This window comes from Chroicocephalus ridibundus, chromosome 4, assembly GCF_963924245.1.
Source record: "Chroicocephalus ridibundus chromosome 4, bChrRid1.1, whole genome shotgun sequence".
Lineage (NCBI taxonomy): Eukaryota > Metazoa > Chordata > Aves > Charadriiformes > Laridae > Chroicocephalus > Chroicocephalus ridibundus.
The window spans coordinates 1,918,314-1,938,461 of NC_086287.1; the positions used below are offsets into that span (position 1 = coordinate 1,918,314).

General features: G+C 56.1%; 1 protein-coding gene across 5 annotated transcripts in view; it reads right to left on the reverse strand.

Annotated features, from left to right (window-relative positions):
* MYRF (myelin regulatory factor) overlaps positions 1-19,879 on the reverse strand; it is a 75,521-nt gene extending 55,642 nt beyond the window's left edge. For all 5 annotated transcript variants that reach the window (XM_063333374.1, XM_063333373.1, XM_063333371.1 and 2 more), the window contains exon 1: positions 19,593-19,879. In XM_063333374.1, the coding sequence (XP_063189444.1) occupies positions 19,593-19,638 (46 nt within the window). In that variant the 5' untranslated portion in view covers positions 19,639-19,879. The remainder of the gene's footprint in view (positions 1-19,592) is intronic.
* Between the last annotated feature and the right edge of the window lie 269 nt (positions 19,880-20,148).

Sequence of the window (20,148 nt, forward strand, 5' to 3'; positions counted from 1 at the left end):
AACGGTCCAGTGAGATCCCTCGTGCTCCACCACTTGGCTTCTGCTCAGGGTTGATTCGTGAGCTGATGGGTCCTGCTTGAGACTTCTTGCCCTGCTTGTACTCCTGAGAGAGGGACGGACCGAAGGGCAGGGCGGACACTATTTCTCCCTGATTTCATCCATCTTAAGACGATACCGACCGTTATATCCCAGAATTTTACTCAGGGTGCTCCCCACCAAACCCAGAGCTCAGGACACATCCTTCAGACAGATGCGACTCTGAATTAGTCTCCAGCTGATTAATTCACCTCATGAGGAAGGGGCCGCCCTAACCCATTTCCACCCTTCAGCTCCTCACCTAAGCTTGCATGATGTATCTCCACACCCCAAACTACCGGCCTAAAGAGCCCTCTGCTTCAAGAAAGCTCCTTTCCAAGAAGGTGTTCGAGGACCAGGTCAGTCACCTTCATGCTCTGCCTTTTCCTGAGCCGAGCCAACCTTCTCTAGCCACCCACAATAAATAACAAGCAACGACGCAATTAAAATAATTCCTTAAAAAGAAGGCCCTAGGGATTACTGCCGTGCTGGCTACTTCCATACAGGCTTTCAGGCTGAAAATGGGGCGGGTTTTTTTTTTTGTTGTTTGCATTTTCTGACTAACCGTGAGCTGTCTCCTGCACCAGAACGTGGTTCCTGCACCGGGGATTTAGCGAACGGTGAGCAGACAATACAAAGCAGATACCAAACGTGCTGCTTGGATCCCATCCACCCTGCGAGCTCTCCGGCCGGTCTGGGTCTCACTTCAAAGCAGCGGGTGTCTGGAGCGGTACAACCCAAGAGGGAAGGTGCTTGGCACGCTGCTGGAGGACGCTGGGTGGGGAGGATGAGGAGGTCATTGGGGCGGTGGGAGGCACTGACCGCACACATTCCCGCAGGCAAAACGCCTCCTTGGGCTCTTGATGGGGCAGAACGAGTCGTCTCCACGCGTTACACAAACGGAGGCAAATACCAGGGCTGAAATAAGGGTGAGATGTGCCCAAAGTCTTTTCAGGAGCAGCTGAGGGAGCTGGGGGTGTTCAGCCTGGAGAAGAGGAGGCTGAGGGGAGACCTTCTCGCTCTCTACAGCTCCCTGAAAGGAGGGCGTAGCCGGGGGGGTCGGGCTCTTCTCCCAAGGAACAGGCGATGGGACAAGAGGAAACGGCCTCAAGTTGCGCCAGGGGAGGTTTAGGGAGGATATTAGGGAAAATTTTTACACTGAAAGGGTTATTAAGCATTGGGACAGGCTGCCCAGGGAAGGGGTTGAGGCACCATCTCTGGAGGGATTTTAAAGACGGGTAGACATAGAGCTTAGTGATATGGTTTAGTGATGGTTTTTGTCAGATTTGGGTTGATGGTTGGACTCTGGTCTGAAAGGTCCCTTCCAACCTCGACAATTCTACGATTCTATGATTGAAAGCCAGATAAACCTCACGGCAGCACAGCCTGAGCTGCGCGCGCAGAAGCACGAGGGATGGACGATGATGGGTAAGACCTTCTCACAAAGGACTGAGCGCAGAAGAAACGCGTGAGGAAGGTCAGGGACCAGCGAACGAAATTGCAAGCCCTCCCCTGGTACCTGGCCCGGGCAGGGAGCCATCCCTCCTCTGCTCCCTCCGTCTCCCTCCGGCGCAGAGGACAACGGGGAATAAGAAGCATCCCACCGCTCCCCCAGCTCCTTCCACCAGCACACGGAGATCACACGCTCCCGATGCTCTAAAAGCACCAGCGTGTGGGTCCTGAGCGAGCGAGTCTGTCTCGCTGCCAGCCAGAACTGCGACAAAGAGCCGAGTTATGAGGCAAGAGTGGGAAGGCAAGGAAATTACACAAACTTTATGAGTCATTAGATCAATAGATTAAAAGACCTCTTAGAGCTTTCTGTCCAGGCCACTATAAGGTCATTCATTCCCGGTTCGCTCTGTGGGGCTCTGCCCCGTGCGTCTGGACCTTCATCACTTCCACCGGCGGATGATGATGCAGCCCCACACTCCTCCAAGCCCGGCTGCCCTCCTCGGAGTAGATGCTCCCTTTCTTAGCCCCACTCGCCACCCATGCCCCATGTGCACAAGAATTTCACAGCTGGGCCATTTGCTCTCTTCTAGCCACAGCTGCTCACAGGCCAATTCCCTGGTCCATCAGCCAACTCCTCTGGTCCTGACTACCATCAGCCTGACATCATCTGTCTCCTGCAACTGTCCCCAGCCTGTGCAACAATGATCATAGAATCACAGCGTGGTTTGGGTTGGAAGGGACATTAAAGCCCACCCAGTGCCACCCCCTGCCCTGGGCAGGGACACCTCCCACCAGCCCAGGTTGCTCCAAGCCCCGGCCAACCTGACCTTGAACCCCTCCAGGGATGGGGCAGCCACAGCTTCTCTGGGAAACCTGGGCCAGGGGCTCACCACCCTCACAGCAAACAATTTCTCCCTCAGATCTCATCCAAATCTCCCCTCTTGCAGTGGAAAACCCTTCCCCCTCGTCCCATGGCTCCCCTCCCTGATCCAGAGTCCCTCCCCAGCTCTCCTGGAGCCCCTTGAGGGCCTGGAAGGGGCTGGAAGGTCTCCCCGGAGCCTTCTCTTCTCCAGGCTGAACCCCCCCAGCTCTCTCAGCCTGTCCTCCCAGCAGAGGGGCTCCAGCCCCCCCTGCATCTCCGGGGCCCCCGTGCTATTGCGTCCCATAAGTCACATCTGTCGGAGCTGGGAGGCTGTCTCTCTCCCTTTGAATAGCTATCTTTGGAAATTATTTTTATCCCAAATGCATCTTTTGCTTTCCCCAAAAACGTGGGCCACAGCTACGGCTGAAGCCCAGCAGTTCGGCTGACTTCATCGGAAACGGGGCAGAAAGCCCGTCTTTCCTGCAAAATCCACTTTTCATCTTCTCGCTCAAGGCTCGCGGTACCGGCAGCATCTTTAGACTGCTGAATACCCTTGTTACGGAGGTGCCTCTGCAGCAGCCCACCTCGAGTCTGCTGGGCTGGGTGTTGTCAATTCGAAGATGAGCCAGACGGTCCCTGCCCTGCCGCGGTCACGGCCGTGAATTTCTCCAGTGCCTTTTGCTTCATGCCGAACAACATCCTGATCGGAACTGACAGGGAGAACCTGACTGAGATCAAACGCCACGTCACAAAGAGCTAAAATACAGCTGCTAATATAGAAACATCGAAGAGCAGAGGGGTTACCAGCAGAGACCCCCCCCAGCAACGGAACCTGGGCCAAAGCCACTCGCTCTGACAGCGACCGCGGTTCTCCACGTGCAAGGGCACTATGGAGCAGAAGATGGAGAAACCATCCTGGCTTTTCGCCATACTGTCGCTGGAATCCATGGCCCACCTCCGTTTGTCTGGAAGAGGGCACAGAAATACCGAAGAGACTTTGGAAAAGGGCGAAATAATAGGGATGCACAAGAAGCTTCACGGAAGTCCCCGTCTGGTCTGTTTATTACCAGGAGGCTGAGCAGCGGTTGAATCCTCCCATATATCGTAGAATCATAGAATCATTTAGGTTGGAAAAGACCCTTGGGATCATCGAGTCCAACCATGAACCCCACTCTACAAAGTTCTCCCCTACACCACATCCCCTAACACCACATCTAAACGAGTCTTAAACACATCCAGGGATGGTGATTCCACCACCTCCCTGGGCAGCCTATTCCAGTGTCTGGCCACTCTTTCTGGGAAGAATTTTTTCCTAATGTCCAGCCTAAACCTCCCCTGTTGCAGCTTGAAGCCATTCCCTCTTGTTCTAGCGCTAATGACCTGTGAGAAGAGACCAGCCCCAACCTCTCTACAACGTCCTTTCAAGTGGTTGTAGAGAGTGACGAGGTTGGAGACAGCAGTCTGCTGGGGGGAAGTTTCAGTCTGGCAAGGAGGATATGGCACCTGAAGTGCAAGATTTGACAATGTCCGCCACGAAATAAGATGTTGCACCTCGCAGGGAGGTAAAACACGCAAGGTCAGGGACCATCTGCTCCTCCACGCTTGCAAAGCTCAGCCACAGCAGGCCCAAGGCCCTCGTGTCTGACTCCAATAAACATGAATATTAACATTACTGGTCACCACCTTTTGGAAAGTATAACAAATTACTCTCAAGGTGATGCTCTAGGAGGAATTCTACCTTCTCAGGTACCTTGGGGGCCCCTCCTAGTTGTAGAGCCCACAGTGCTCTGAATCCAACACACCATGGAGGCAGCAGACGGTGTCTCAACAGATGGAAGAAGCTCAGGGAGCCAAAACCAAACTTTCTCAGCACGGAAAACCACAACCACTGTTCAACTGTCCCTCAGGTTCTCCACCTAGTTGAGTTACGGACAAAGGTTTCAGAGGCAACTCAGTGATCAGAAGCTGATTTAGGATTTTCAGCCGTTCAGGAACACGTTTGACAATATTTTCCTATTTCCTTATCCCCACTGTAGTTCACCGATCTGCCCAAGAGAGTTCTATTGGCAAAATTCATTCGCAGCCCGTTACCACAGCTCCGTAAGTCACGAGTCGTCCATGGAAGGAGAGCAGGGAGAGGACTGACTTCGTCCCGCTCCCACCGGACACCTCCCTCTGGCACAGCACAATGGGTTCATCCCTTGGCCCAAGCCTTTCAGACAGTCCCCAGCCATGAAGGGAACTTCTTTGGAGGCTGACACACGAGTGACAAAGCATTCCTCAACCTCAGCGCTGAAGTTTTCTAAGTTTTATATCCCCACTTTCCTTTCTTTTGTGACAGGCCCCTTCGGAAAAGCACGGGGGTACCCTGCAGCAAGGATCCATCTCCTGCCAGACCCCCACTCCACTTCTTTTGGAGGTTCATTGCGTGACTTGGGGTCTGTCACGATAGAAAAGTCACTTTCCCCTTCTGCAGATTCCTGGGTGACTCCTAGAAGTCTGCTCACACACGTGAATCTCGGGAAGAGCGATGCCATGCCACTAGTGAAGCACGTTAGCGCTTATGCCTGAGGTCTAGAGCTGAATAATGGGACTTTCAGGTTGATGCACCTCCTTCAAGGTGAACTTTCTGGAGCTTTTTCACCCAACCACGTCTTCGAATGGGAAATTGGCTTCATTGGTCCCGCAGGGGCTGATCACCCTGCCATCCTCCTGCCAGGTTCTCCATGGGGCTGGAGCTGACCTCCTGGCTGGAGAAGACCCTGCCAGGAAAGCACTGCTGGCCAAGGGACCGCCGCCATCCTGCGCCCATCGCCTCTCCCCGCACACCGTGCTGGCACCCAGCAGAAGGGAGAGCCGAGCAGACTCCTTCCCAGAAGGACAGTCCACTCTTGGTGAACAACCACAGGAGTCTCCAGCATTCTTACAGCACCTGTGGCCCAGAACTCTGATCTCTGAGGGCGATGAGCCCCTGGCCCAGGTTGCCCAGAGAAGCTGTGGCTGCCCCATCCCTGAAGGGGTTCAAGGCCAGGTTGGACGGGGCTTGGAGCAACCTGGGCTGGTGGGAGGTGTCCCTGCCCAGGGCAGGGGGTGGCACTGGATGGGCTTTAAGGTCCCTTCCAACCCAAACCATTCTACGATTCTGTGATCTCTTGGGAAAGAAATTCCCAAGATTACTGGCCTCTTGTTTCTGTGTAGTTCCTTGACTACAAGAAAGGAAGAGATGGATCTTGCCCCAAAATTGTAGCAGTCGGTTACACAAAGGGCTGACACAGGCAAAGCAATGGGGAACTGCCTGGACTCATGCTGTAAAGTGGTGGCGTTGCCCACATCTGCAGACTGTTTTGTCTGGAAGAGACCCCCTGCTTATGCCTTCAGAGAAGGGCTCACAGACCTGACTCTGACTTCTCCAGTCCCTCGGAGAAGTTCTCAGCCCACACAGACTCTCAGGGCTGAGCCGAGGGCAAAGTCTGACCAGTTTCTCACAGTTCAACAGGACACGTTCCTTCCTGTAAAAGCCCCAAACCAGAGCTATGGGGCTCTTGGTTGGTTGAGTTTATTTTGTTGGGTTTCTTTTTTTTTTTTAACAGATGAAACACAAACCTACAACCACACATGATGGGAAGCCCCACAGTTCTCCTGACAAAGCCAGGATGTCTACCTCAATCTCATAGACAAATTCCCTGTGGCAATAAAAAAACACCAAAGCTGTTATTCCTCCATAGTTTCAGCTGGAGGTTGCATTGCTCAAAGCTGCTATGTGGGCCAGGCTAGAAGATCTCATAGTTCCTTCTAATCTGAAACTCAGTTAAGCATCTTTCTTTTAGGAAATGATACTGTCAAAGTAGGGAAAAATCAGAAAGTAATTCCATTGAAAAACTTACTGCCACTGCCTGGGCCTTATGAAATCAGCAGGTAAGAAAAGAGGAGCAGAAGGGGATAAGAACATAGAGGAGAGGTCACAGAATCCCAGACTGGCAGGGGTTGGCAGGGCCCTCTGGAGATCATCCCCTCCAGCCCCCTGCCAGAGCAGGGTCACCCAGAGCAGGTGGCACAGGAACGCCTCCAGGCGGGTTTGAATGTCTCCAGAGACGGAGACTCCCCCACCTCTCTGGGCAGCCTGTGCCAGGGCTCTGCCACCCTCACAGCAAAGAAGTTCCTCCTCGTGTCCAGATGGAACTTCCTATGGTCAAGTTCGTGCCCGTCACCCCTTGTCCTGTCCCCGGGCACCACTGAGAAGAGCCTGGCCCCATCCTCCTGACACCCCCCCTTTCAGTATTTATCAGCGTTGATAAGATCCCCCCTCAGTCGTCTCTTTTCCAGACTGAAGAGACCCAAATCCCTCAGCCTTTCTTCATCAGAGAGCTGTTCCCGTCCCCTCAGCATCTTGGTAGCCCTTTGCTGTCCCCTCCCCAGCAGTTCCCTGTGCTCCTTGACCCGGGGAGCCCAGAACTGGACACAGCGCTCCAGCTGTGGCCTCCCCAGGGCAGAGCAGAGGGGGAGGATGACCTCCCTCCACCTGCTAGCCACACTCTTCTTGATGCCCCCCAGGATGCCATTGGCCTTCTTGGCCACAAGGGTCCATTGCTGGCTCATGGCCATCCCATTGTTGCCCAGGACTTTCAGGTCTCTTCCCACTGAGCTGCTCTCCAGCAAGTCACCCCCAACCTGTCCTGGTGCGGGGAGTTATTCCTCCCCAGGTGCAGCACCCTGCACTTGCCCTGGTTGAATTTCATAAGGTCACTTTATCCCAGGTGGCCCTGAGCTGCCTCTGGAAGTGGGGAGGCTCCTTTCATCTCTCCATTCTTCCGCACTTCACCTGGACCAGAAAGACTTGGCCGATCTCCCACTGTCAGCTCAAAGAGGTTTGGAGCTCACCCCTGCTGCAACACAACCAGCAATGAGGACAACCGTAACAACAGGAGACTTCCCAACCGCTCACTGACGCAAAGCCTCTGGATTTATTGAGGGCTATAAAGTCTGTGAAAGAGCAAAAATCAAATGACTTAACAGGGCTCTCCTGCACTGATGAAAGCCTTCAACCACCAACCTGACTCATTTAAACAGGCTGATCAAAGAAGAAACAGCTTCTACGGAACTTGGGGTTTAGTTCTGCAAAAACAGAGGCCTCCACAAGTCTCCTTCAGGCAGGGATTGTCCCCGGGGAGCAACCTGCACTCCTAAAACTCACGTCCCCTTTTCACTGGCTGACATTGATTGTTCACCACCTGAGCAACCCGCATCTCAAAACACAAAACAAGGAGACATCAGACCAACTTTCTCCATCCCATTCCTACCATCTCGTTCTCAAAGCTCACTCTCACTGTGGTTTGGTTTCCAAAACCGCAGAGAAAAGAGTTTAAACAAAAAAGCCCAGTAAACCCTACAACTTCTCTCCTTCAGAACGCCAACCGAAAGCATTCCAGCCTACGCCTTGTGTCCTCTGGACAAGGCCTTGCTCTGCACCAGTGGTGGAAAATATTCCTGGCCTCTGGTACCAACCGTACTACGCATCGCAGCTCACTGTCACCGGTACCATCCTCATCTCTTTCAAGGCCAAACATGGCTTGTGTCGTGATCACCTACAAATTCACCTCGCCTTAATTAAGCAAGGACGCTCAAAGCAGGACACCGTGCTGAAAATTCATGCTAAAAAAATCTCTGTTGGTGATCATCCATGATTTACTGCATCCACAGATGCCTCCTGGGTGTAACAGAGTCACAGCACCTGCGTCTAAAAGCAGAGGAGCAGGAAAGGTCCCTACCCTGAGGTTCCACAAGACCATCCTGTTGGACTGGGCTGACTTTTGACCAGCTCCTCTTCCCAAGCCCCTGCCCACCAGCACAACCTCCAGCACCCAAACTTCTCATTCTGGGCTGTGAAGCCCATCCCCAGCATGTACATCCCTGTTTCTTGCGTCCCTTCGGCCCCTCAACGCCAACTAGATGAGTTTCGAAACATCGTTTATCCCCTTTCTCTCTTCACTACACGTTCCGCCATGCTGGAGGTGAAAACTCCTCACCGTCCACTCCTCCAACACCCCTTTTCCAAAGACTGAACTCAAGTAGAGAGGCGCGGGGGGAGATGGACGGCAGTCCTCCTGCTCCCCCCTACCCAGAACTTCTCCTTGACCTCAGATTTTGATGGCACCTCAAGAGGGAAAAGACCATTTCTGTTCTTCTCCTGAGCGGAGCATTGATTATATTATCAGCAAGCAGCTGGCTACGAAATGGCTTGATGGCCCTCATAAGGCACGGGTTTTAAGCTTTTACTTTACTTAAGCAGGTGTTTCATTTCCAATAAAGTCAAAGCGCGCTTTTTAGTGCTTTATAGAATCGATGTCCATAACCATTGCTTGCCACAACAGAAGAGATAAGCCAAGATCAAGCAGGCTGATAAGTTGTTTGGTTTCCTGTTTATCTAGATTTCTAGCAGTCAGCTGTAATCGGCACACGGGATTAAAAGTCATAAATGACAGTTGGGGGATTAATAAGTATTGTCAGACACAAACTAAGTGAATCTTCATATTCCCCATTAAGTTGAACGGACTCTTTATATCGCGTCCGCTTCTCAAGGCTGCGAACAAGAGCAGCTCGTCATGCTTTTTGGTCCTCGCCATCTAAGCAGACAGATCTTGCAGGACTTAGGCCTCCAACTCTTTTGGAAATGCTACTGGTGTCTACTGGGACCATCCCCACGCCCCCCACGTTCTCTCCTCCCCACCCGTTCCTATCTTCTTCTCCTCGGGTAAGAAAAACCAGATCGATTTGTCACTCCAAGTCTCCTGAGATACTACACCGCCGCAACCTTGGGGTGAGGACAAAAGGCTCTACAGGAAAAAAAATTAAATCAGTCCCAGCAAAAACTGATTTAATTACCGTTTGTTTTTTTTTTTTTTTAAAAAAAAAGGCGAGATCTCACCAAAGCTGGACCATGACTGTTGGCATTGCAGGTGCCTCTCAGCTCCTTACTCGCTCCTGGTCCCATCCCACACGGCTTCAGGCAGCCTGTTCACACCACACGCTGCTCTACAACCACAGCCCTGCTTTTCCTGCGCTCCCAACCGACGGAGTTTGCAATCACTTAGGGTACGATTCAGTTCATCCCCTTCAATACACCGGAAAAAAAAAGGAGAGCGGCTAAAAAGAAAAGACGACTGGATAGAGCAGAAGGGATGAGGGATGGGGAAGAGTGGGGAAAAAAAAAAAAGCCAGAAAATCCACAACAAATCTGGCACCTCTGTTGTGCCGCCGGGGCTGGCCGCTTTTCCCAGCCCCGCTCCCAGGTCTCCCTTTCGCCATTTTGAGTAACTGCATCAAAACAGACAAAGTTCAGGGAGATAAGTGGTGGACCCTGAGTATCACATTACATTTTCCCTCGGGAAGGAAGCCGTTCATTCAAACGTGCCTTGAATGCGCTCCAGGGTGTGCTGGAAGACGGTGAGGAACACAGGGACCTGGGGTGACCAAACCGTCCACCTCCACCAAATCAGACAGAAGATGTCCTCTGTCCCTGCCGTGCGGGGCAAACGGTGCCATGGGAGAAGGAAGGTCTGAAGGATAAGCAAGGGTATGCCAAAGGGTGCCAGTCGGTAGGAATAAAAGGATATATCCTAGAATGGTTAGAGTTGGAAGGGACCTTGAAGACCATCCAGTGCCACCCCCTGCCCTGGGCAGGGACACCTCCCACCAGCCCAGGTTGCTCCAAGCCCCGTCCAACCTGGCCTTGAACCCCTCCAGGGATGGGGCAGCCACAGCTTCTCTGGGCACCCTGGGCCAGGGGCTCACCACCCTCACGGCCAAGAATTTCTTCCTAATCTCCCCTCTTTCAGTTTAAAACTATTCCTCCCCATCCCATGGCTCCCCTCCCTGATCCCGAGTCCCTCCCCAGCTTTCCTGGAGCCCCTTGAGGGCCTGGAAGGGGCTGGAAGGTCTCCCCGGAGCCTTCTCTTCTCCAGGCTGAACCCCCCCAGCTCTCTCAGCCTGTCCCCACAGCAGAGGGGCTCCAGCCCTCCCAGCATCTCCGGGTCCTCCTCTGGCCCCGCTCCAACAGCTCCGTGTCCTTCTGCTGTTGGTGCCCCAGCGCTGGAGGCAGCACTGCAGGGGGGTCTCACAGAGCGGAGCAGAGGGGCAGAATCCCCCCCTCGCCCCCCTGCCCACACTGCTGGGGATGCAGCCCAGGACATGGGGGGGTTTCTGGGCTGCCAGCGCACATTGCCGGCTCATGTTGAGCTTCTGCTGTTGTTCATACCCCTGAAACCATGAGTGGGAGCCACCGGATGGCCCAGGGTGGTGTCCAACGCAATCCAGCCTCTGCTTCTAAAACCACCCCTTTTCCCTATGCAGCAGCACTGTCCTCCCCTGGACTCCGCACCTCCCCTGCTGATCTGAACATCTCATCCCTCTTGTCCATCCCCAGTCCTGGTATCTGCCTGGAAAGCACCAAGGAGGCCATGGTGTGGGTCCCCTCTCCAGGAGGATGCCGCCCCATGAGCTGGTGCGCGGGAGGGGCATCTGGCAACCACCAGCTCGGGCCCAGAAGCCACAAGCCTGTTCCTGTTTGTGGCTCCGGTCACAGCTGCTCCCCTGTCCTCTGGCAACGTACAGGTGAGTTAATCATTCCTCAGACACATTTACCTTACGGGGGTGCTTATCAGAGAGTGCAAAGTCCAAGTCCAACCAGCAACACCACTGGGAAGAGGCAAGGGGGTTACCCAGCAAGCCCTGCCGGAGCAACCCCGTCCCCGCGATGGGGAATCCCCGGGCAGGGACAGACAGAGGGGACACCAAGCCATGGTCTAGGACCCTCTCTGGGCAGCGCAGAGCAAGGGCAGAGACCTGCAGAGCTGCTGCCAGCCAAAGGTTTGTCGGCCACAGCCCGGCACCCTCCCAGCGCAGCTCCAGATCGCTCGGGTCTCGTCCCAGCAGGAGGAATCCATGGGGCCCCCCAACCATAGAATCATAGAATCATTGAATCATAGAATTGCTGAGGTTGGAAGGGACCTTTAAGATCATCAAGTCCAACCTTTAACCTACCCTGACATTCTAAACCATGTCCCTAAGTGCCCCATCTACCCTTTTCTTAAACACCTCCAGGGATGGTGAATCCACCACCTCCCTGGGCAGCCTATTCCAATGTTTAATAACCCTTTCAGTGAAAAAATGTTTCCTAATATCCAATCTAAACCTCCCCTGACCAGAAGCGGGCAAGAACGGCAGGGCCCCATCTCTCTTCCGTCTTTGGAGAACCTCTTCTGGTTTTATTCCTCACTACGTGACCATGGGCAAGAAAACCAGGGTGAAAGCAGAAGGCAAAAAGCAGATCACTGAACTAGGACAGGAGGCAGAAAGCAGCTTCCCAACGCGCCCCTCAGGTTGGGGCGGCACTTCTCCAGGCAGTGTCCAGCTCTCTCCAGGCTAACCATGGCCAAGAGCCATATTATTCCAGGTCTATTGCCCCAACAATGCTCCTCCTTCACCCGCGTCTCTTCCCCATAATCCTTGCAGGCAGCAGCCCTTGCGCAACCCCAATCCCGGGCAGCGGGAGCAGGCGGGACAACCGGATCTCTGAGTCACCCACCTGCCCGTTTCCATCACCCTGGTCACACCTCCCGCAGGACTCCCTTCCAACCCGCCCCGGCGGCCGCCTCTCCCCGCACCCCCCATCCTGGTCCGGGTTCAGGCATTGCTCCCAGGACGCCAACCCGTGGAAGACACATTAACCAGGACACGGGCAAAGTACCTCTCTCCGTCCCCGGCGGAGCCTCCGTGGGCGGGTGCGCACCTCGCTCCGTCTGAATCACAACCCAGCCCTTATCGGCCGCCTGGAGGGATCCACCCTCCTGGCCTTACTCCATCTAGATGCCTCCTGTCCTTTTCCCATCCAGGAAAAAGGAGTTTTGGGGAAACTGAGGGGAAAGGGAAGACCCCAGGGAAGTACCAGCACAGTCACAAGACCACACTGGAAGCGGCAGATTGTTCTGCGCCAGCCTTGCCCTGAGGAGCAGACGAGGACAAGTGCTTTGGCTGAAGACTCTGGGAACCTCCTGCAGTGGGTCCTGCTGGGATGGAGGTGGCAGCTTCCCCCAGTGCCCAGGAATGTCCCCAGGGCCTCAGCCAAGCGCTGCGGGCTGCTGGGGGTGAGCTCAAGGGAAGGGGATTCTGCCCCTCTGCTCCGCTCTGGGAGACCCCCCTGCAGTGCTGCCTCCAGTCTGGGCCACCAACAGCAGAAGGACACGGAGCTGTTGGAGCGGGGCCAGAGGAGGCCCCGGAGATGCTGGGAGGGCTGGAGCCCCTCTGCTGTGGGGACAGGCTGAGAGAGCTGGGGGGGTTCAGCCTGGAGAAGAGAAGGCTCCGGGGAGACCTTCCAGCCCCTTCCAGGCCCTCAAGGGGCTCCAGGAAAGCTGGGGAGGGACTCTGGAGCAGGGAGGGGAGCCGTGGGACAAGAGGGATCGGTTTTCCACTGAAAGAGGGGAGACTTAGATTAGATACTAGGAAGAAATTCTTGGCTGTGAGGGTGGTGAGCCCCTGGCCCAGGTTGCCCAGAGAAGCTGTGGCTGCCCCATCCCTGGAGGGGTTCAAGGCCAGGTTGGACGGGGCTTGGAGCAACCTGGGCTGGTGGGAGGTGTCCCTGCCCAGGGCAGGGGGTGGCACTGGATGGTTTTCAAGGTCCCTTCCAACCCAAACCATTCTGTGGTTTTTCTCTCTTCCCTCCTCTGCTGAGGCCCTAGGGTGGAGCTGGGCTCACCAGCATCCTCGTGCTCCCTGCTCCTGCTGGGGGCAGACACCGACCAGAGGCAGACACCGAGTCGGGTGGGCAGGGGAGGCTCGAAATAGAGGGCAGAGAGAGGAGGAGCAGAAAACCACCACACTGGAAAGAGAGATGGAGAGGCAGAGGGGAAAGCAAGCCGAGCCGTGGAAGGGTCGGGGGGGTCTGTGCTGTTACCTGCTCGGATCCAGCGCATCCTGAGCATGGTGAGAGCAGACGTCAAGCTCCCGCCGCCTCCCTGCTCTGTCCCTCTGTCATTATCCTGCCTAGCTCAGCTTCTCCAGGTCCCGGGGCTGCTGCCTGCTGGTTTTTCTATTCCCTCGGGGAAGAGTGGGAGGGCGAGGGAGGAGGCTGGGAGGCTGCTGCTACCCGCTGGGATTTGGGTCTTGCGAGGGGATTACCAGGAGGGATGGTCATGTGTTTGTGCTGTACCAGGTTCCCCAGGACCATTCTGTCACGGGCTCGCTCCGTCCGGCGAAAGCGCTCCACGCAAAGCCTCTTACCTTCCCCACGGCGCCAGCCAGGCCCCCGCAGAGACTGTCACCCTGCAAAGCCACCGCGTCCCCAGCCCCGCTCCTCCCGAGAGCCGGGTCCAGGCACGAAGCGCCCGCAGCAGAGACCACGTTGGGCCCCTCGCCTGGAGCCCAAGATTCTCCGCAGCCTTTCCCCGGCGCTTTCCCTCTGCCCTCCCTCTCGCCACACCGAAGATCTCCGTGCAGGCAGGGCGGGAAAGCCCAGCCCAGCATCAGACCTCGAAGATGCATTTGGGGGATGCAGAAGCTAAGGGCCAGCCAGCCACGGGACGGGCAGAAGGTGAAGCCCAGCTCCCAGAAAAAGCCATTCTTTCGTATAATTCAGAAGAACCCGATGCTCCGACACACTGTAGTTGCATTGCTATGTCAAGCCCGGGTGCCTAAAAACGTACGTGGGGCTGGGTGTCCTGGGGGGCGTGTGTGGGTTCTGCCCTCCAGCCAGCACCATGACAGATGGAAAGAAGGCTCCGAGGAGACCTTCTAGTGGCCTACCAGTATCTTAAGGGGGCCTACAAGAAAGCTGGGGAGGGACTCTTTAGGATGTCGGGTCACGGTGGGACTAGGGGGAATGGATTAAAACTAGAGATGGGTCAATTCAGACTGGACATTAGGAAGAAGTTCTTCACCCTGAGGGTGGTGAGACACTGGCCCAGGTTGCCCAGAGAGCAACTGGGCCATCTTCCAAGATGGAAGCCCCATCCTTGGAAGTTTTTAAGGCCAGGCTGGATGAGGCTCTGAGCAACCTGGTCTAGTGGGAGGTGTCCCTGCCCAGGGCAGGGGGGTTGGAACTGAATGATCTTTAAGATCCCTTCCAACCCAAACCATTCTATGATTCTATGATACCACAGCTCTGCTCCAGAGGCTCCGGGTCTACCGTCCTCCTGCCCTGCCTGCTCCCAGCGTTGTCAGCCCCACGCTCTCCCCTCTGCACCCCTAAGCACCCAGGAAGACCCCAAAGCGGTCCCTTGTTTCTCTGTGACTCTTTTTTTGTCATCCCCCAACCTCCCGCCTGGCAGAAATTCAAAGTTCAGCATAACCCCAGCGAGACGTAACTCGCAGGTGGGGTCACCAGCACCACCAGCACCAGGATGCTTCACCCCACCACGAGGTGCTGGGCAGCCCTGAAGAGAAACCATCGTTCCTCTTCCCTTAAGTTCGTGGGTTCACTATTTCACATCACAGACTGGCAGGGGTTGGAAGGGACCGCTGGAGATCACCCCATCCAACCCCCTGCCAGAGCAGGGTCACCCAGAGCAGGTGGCACAGGAACGCTTCCAGGTGTTCCATCACTGAAAGTTTCATTGTTGAAGTCCTTCTCCGCTCCCTCCCACCCGCCGCCAAATCCTCCTGCGGACATGCGGAGACCCAACCCTTACGACACGGCACGGTGGACAAGGTGCAAACCAAACCATGAGTCCTGGGTCCAGCTCTCTGCCTCAGCCCCATCATTTTTCACTTCTTCATCCAAGGAAAACGGGGCCCAGACGCCTTCCCGGCAGGGCTGCGAGGCGGCATTTCCCACTCACGGACACGAACGCGCAATAAAAATCACCCAGCAAGTAACCGATCCCACTAACACGCGTACACGCGCGCTCCGACGGGCAAACCCCTTCTCTAACACCAACACTCGCTGCCCCGCTGATAAAACGCCCGGCGCTCACTCGCTCACCCCCGGCTCGGAGGTTGGGGCCACCCCTCCGGCAGCACAGCCAGACCCACGGCCGCCCCGCAAACACACGCTCCTGAGGGCTCCGCTAAAAAAAACGCGTGTGCTGGTTCGAGATCCTTCGTTCCACAGGACGCGCGTGCCTTCCCTGAAACCTGCTCCTTTCTACTTAACCCACTACCGCCTTGCCCAGCTGCAATTTGCCCCCCAAAATCCTCCAAACTTGGAGCGTCCGGCTGTTCTTTCTCCATTTCTCGCCCTCTCCCCGTCCAGCCGCCCCCTCCCCTGCCCCCCAAGCCCTGCTCTGCACATCCTTCCCGATATACATTCTTCAACAACCTCTTATCTCATAAATTAGCCGAGAGAGAGAGAGAGGGATCCCGAATAGCTGAGCTCTGGCGTAACTGTTTCCCTTACGCGAGCGGCGGGCAGGGAGGAAGGTGAGGTTGCTCGCAGGATGCCAGCCAAGGGTCAGACGCTTTCAACTCCCTCCTTTTTTCCTTTGATACAAAATACAAACGCGCTGGGTAAACACTCCCGAAACGCCGTGGAAAGACCAAACGGAGCTCCTTCACCACCGCTGCCCAGAACCTCCAGCATCCCACGCTCTCCGCCTCCACGCCGTCCCAGCTCGGCTGGGCAGGATGGTCCTGGCCACCACCAAACCCGTTTCCCAGCCGTGCTAAGACAAACCAGGCCGGCCACGGCCTTCCTGACACGGGACAGGTCCACCTCGAGGACATTGGGAGACCATACGCCGGCGAGACTCGCACTCGCAGCATCCTCATCCCGCTCCCCAGCAGGGCGTGAAGTTCCACCCGGTCCATCTCTCCCCTCAAGAGACAGGCGCAGGCTTTTCCCTAATCCCTTCCCAAACATCCCAACAAAGCCCTGAACTTTTCACATCGTTCTTCTGCTTTCTCCATCCCCGCCTGTCTCGGATCCCACTCTCGAAGAGCAGACAACCGACATTCCAGGGAAATAAATGAGGATATCCTACCCAAGCAAATACTGAGAGCCCTCTCTATGAAAATAAAGGATATCAGGAAAAATTTCTTCACTGAAAGAGTTATCAAGCATTGGAACAGGCTGCCCAGGGCAGTGGTGGAGTCACCATCCCTGGAAGGATTTAAAAGACGTGGAATCATGGGTTAGTGGTGGCTTTTGGGGTGTTGGGTTGATGATTGGACTCGGTGATCTCAAAGGTCCCTTCCAACCTAGACGATTCCACAATTCCATGATCTCTGAGGAAACCAGAGACGCAACTCTGGAAGCGGCAGAGCCACCAACTCCCTTCCCCACCTCAGCCCCCGCTCCCCAAAAGTCGGCGAGAAGAGACCAGTTAATCCCCCTCTGACACTTGGAACCCCCCAGGGCTGGACAGGCGGGAAAGGATTGCTCGGAAACACGACGGGATCGCTTACAGCAGGCTCCGATCCAGCGCAAATCGGAGCCGAGGAAAGGGAATGCCCGCGTTATTTCAGGTTTTTCGGCGTGCAGGGAGAAATCCCTCTGGCGTGGAATCTCCGCTTGGAGAGAAGACGATCCGTGAGGAGAAAAAGATATTTCACTATAAGAGAAAAACATGGTTTGAACACGCGTTTCCCCAGGAAGGGAATCATCCAACGCCTTTTAAAGAAGTGACGAGGTGGCGAGGAATGGCTTCTACTAATTCACTTATTCCCGAAAATTAAAATAAACTCTAGCAGATCTATTGTTTGCTGCTATATTATGCATCCAGAAGCCACTAATTCTTCAGGACAGCGAGATTCCAGGGTAAATCCGACTCCGTGCTGCAAAGTTAGCAATTTAAGGCACTGACCTTCACTCCCAAATACGAGGGGCTCGGTTTGGCCGCACGCTGCTTCCGAGCGCCGCGATTACAACCTGCGCGAGGGGAAGGAACCTTTTCCCTTCACCCAACCGAGCGGCAACCCTTGGTGGTGCCACCTTCTCCTCTTCCCCCCTCAAACGCCGCGCTGGCGATGATAACCCTCTCTCAATGACTTTAATAACCGCGCCAAAGGGACGTAGCCGCCCAAATGAAATGAACAGCCGCGTCGGGCTCCGCCAAAAAAAAAAAAATAATAAAAAAAAAAATTAAGATCGCGGAAATTCGAAAAAGGAAGTTATACACATGAGCAGGTAGAAGAAGTTAAGAAATATCCCTCAGCCGCCGTTTCCCTCACTCTTGGGTTTTACAGGGACAAGACGCTTTTAGTTCAACAGAGGGGAAAAATAGAGAGAGGAAATAAAGGAGAAAGACAAAGAAAATAAAGATAAAAAGAGAAAGAAGGGAAAAGAGAGGAAAGAGAAAGAAGGGAAAAGAGAGGAAAGAGAAAGAAGGGAAAAGAGAGGAAAGAGAAAGAAGGGAAAAGAGGGAAAGAATCCCAAAGGGTTGAGGTTGGCAGGGACCTCTTGAGGTCATCTTGTCCAACCCACGGCACCCAAAAAGAAAGGACGAAAACGGACAGAAAAAAGAAAGAAACCTTCCACCCTATGAAAAGATGCTCGGGGGGAGGGAGATTCCGCTTTTACAAAGAAAACGAAGAGGCGGCCAGCAGAAGCGTGACGCCTGGAAGTCAGGTCGGGGTGCTGAGGAGGGCGCCGGGGAGGCGCTGGGTGCCCCGAGGCCAGGAGGTGGGTGGGCAGGATTTAGGAGCTGGGTCCAAGCGAAACCCTAAAAACAAAAGAAGCTCCCCCTCCCACACCCCCCGAAGGGCGGAGGAGAACACAGGCTGGGAGCGCACGATAAGAGCCCGCGTGGCGAGGCTTCCCGTCCTCCCCTAATCCCGTCGCTCCCGGGAATCCGGAGTCACGGCTGGAACAAACAGGGGATGCTTTTTCCTTTGAAGCCGAGGCGATGCGTTACTGAGGCATCACACGGATGCCAGGAGTAAACGAGAAGCAGCGGGAGCCTCTCCTCACTCTGGAGAGCATCTTCGGCTTGCGCTGCATCTCCGCTTTCCTCCCCGGGTTAAGTCCTTCCACCAGCCAAAGAGACGGAAGGGAGAAGGTTCTCCCACCCCAAGCACCCCAAGGTGATGCCGAACACGCTGCCCGATCCCACCGCAGCCCGAGGACGCCGGAGGGGATCCAAGCTCCAGGGCTGCCCCATGCACACAGCTTGCTCTTCACGGACCAGGGTCCACCCCAGCACACCCCAGCTCTGCCACCGTCCACGGGACACGTTGACCGAGGGAGCCTGGCCAGGATGGGGCACGTTGTTGCCCCAAGACCATGTGCGTGCCAGGGGCTCCCACCGAGGGGCACGGCCCCCGCAACCGAAACCTCCGCCTGGCGAACGGCCCACCGGGGAAACAAGGGGCGCGCAGCGAGAAACAAAGAAAAGGAGCGAGGAAGAGAAGCGACGACACGGTCAACAAGGAAGAGCCAAGCGTGCCAACAAAGCCAGAGCGGGGAGAAGAAACGTTGAACCAAGGGAGCAACAACAAAGGGCATCGGGGTCCCAACGCCTTCCCAGACCCACGGTTCATCCCCACCGACCCCTCAGCTGCCACGAGCGACCCACGTTTCACCCCTGCTTGAGAGAGGGACCAAACTCTCTTTACAGCCACTTTTCCACCATCGGTTGCCACCCTGGTGGGAAGGAGACTCTGATCCACGGGCACGTGGTGCCCGGTGGGGTCTGGGCTGGACACTGCTGGCCTCCAGACGCCGATGGCGTGGGGTCTGCTGCTGGACATCGCTGCTGGAGGATGGGCTATCTTCTAGCCCAAGGAGGAGCAATTTCCCCAGCGGTGAGCCCGCTTCCCACCCACCGCGCCCAGTGGCTCTGGGGACGGGTAGAGAGGCCACCGGTCCTCAGGGGACAGGTACAGAGGCCACCGGTCCTCAGGGGACAGGTAGTGGGGTCAGCAGAGAGGGCAGCCAGGAGTTTGGCCCCGCGGTGACGTCTGCGACCCCTACGCCAGCGCCACCGCCTGCTCCCAGGACTGGCGAGGGCCACGCCGAGGTCCCCGGCGGGGCGGTGGCAGGCGAAGTGACGCTCTCCCCAACCCTTGGGGGTGCCGGGACCTCCGGCTTGGGAGGTGGTGGTCCACCAGGGGATGCGCGCCGTACCCCGATCCTGCCCCGGCGCCACTCGGGGAGGAGGCGGTGGGGGGTGGGGGGCCTGGATGAGCGGTTGAGGTGCCGGGATGGGGTGAGGGGGCTACCCCGGAGCGGTGCCGGTGCCGGGGAGGGGGTTTCGGGACTCGGTGGGTCCCCCCTTACCTTCAAAAAAGCGCTGCAAAGCTTCCGTCTCGTCCACCACCTCCATGTCTGGGCCATGCACCGGCCGGCCGGGTTAGTCTCCGCGCTTGCAGGGGGGCATCCCACCACCCCCACCACCACCACCACCAACAACAACAACAACGACGACGACCCTTCCCTTCCCTTCCAGCTCCTCCGCCGCCGAGCCCTCAGCGTCCCGCACCGCCGCCGCCCCGGCGGGGTCCCGGAGCCGGTACCGGTCCCCGCACCCAGCGCGGCCGCCCGCTGCCCATCGGCCTCCGCCGAGAGCTGGCCCCAAACTTGGGCTGCCGCCCAGCGCTCCTCCCTCCCGGCCGGCCTCCCTGCCCCTGCTCCTCCTCCTCCTCATCTTCCTCCTCCTCCTCCTCCTCCTCCTCCTCCTCCCGCTCCGGTACCCGGGGCTCCCCCGAGAGGCAGCACCTCGCCGCACCCGTCTTCCCTCCCCAAAACCCGGCTTTTTCCAACAGCACGAAGCCCCAGCGCAAGCCAAAACTCAAAAAAAAACCACCCCCAAAACTTTAAAAAAAAAAAAAAAAAA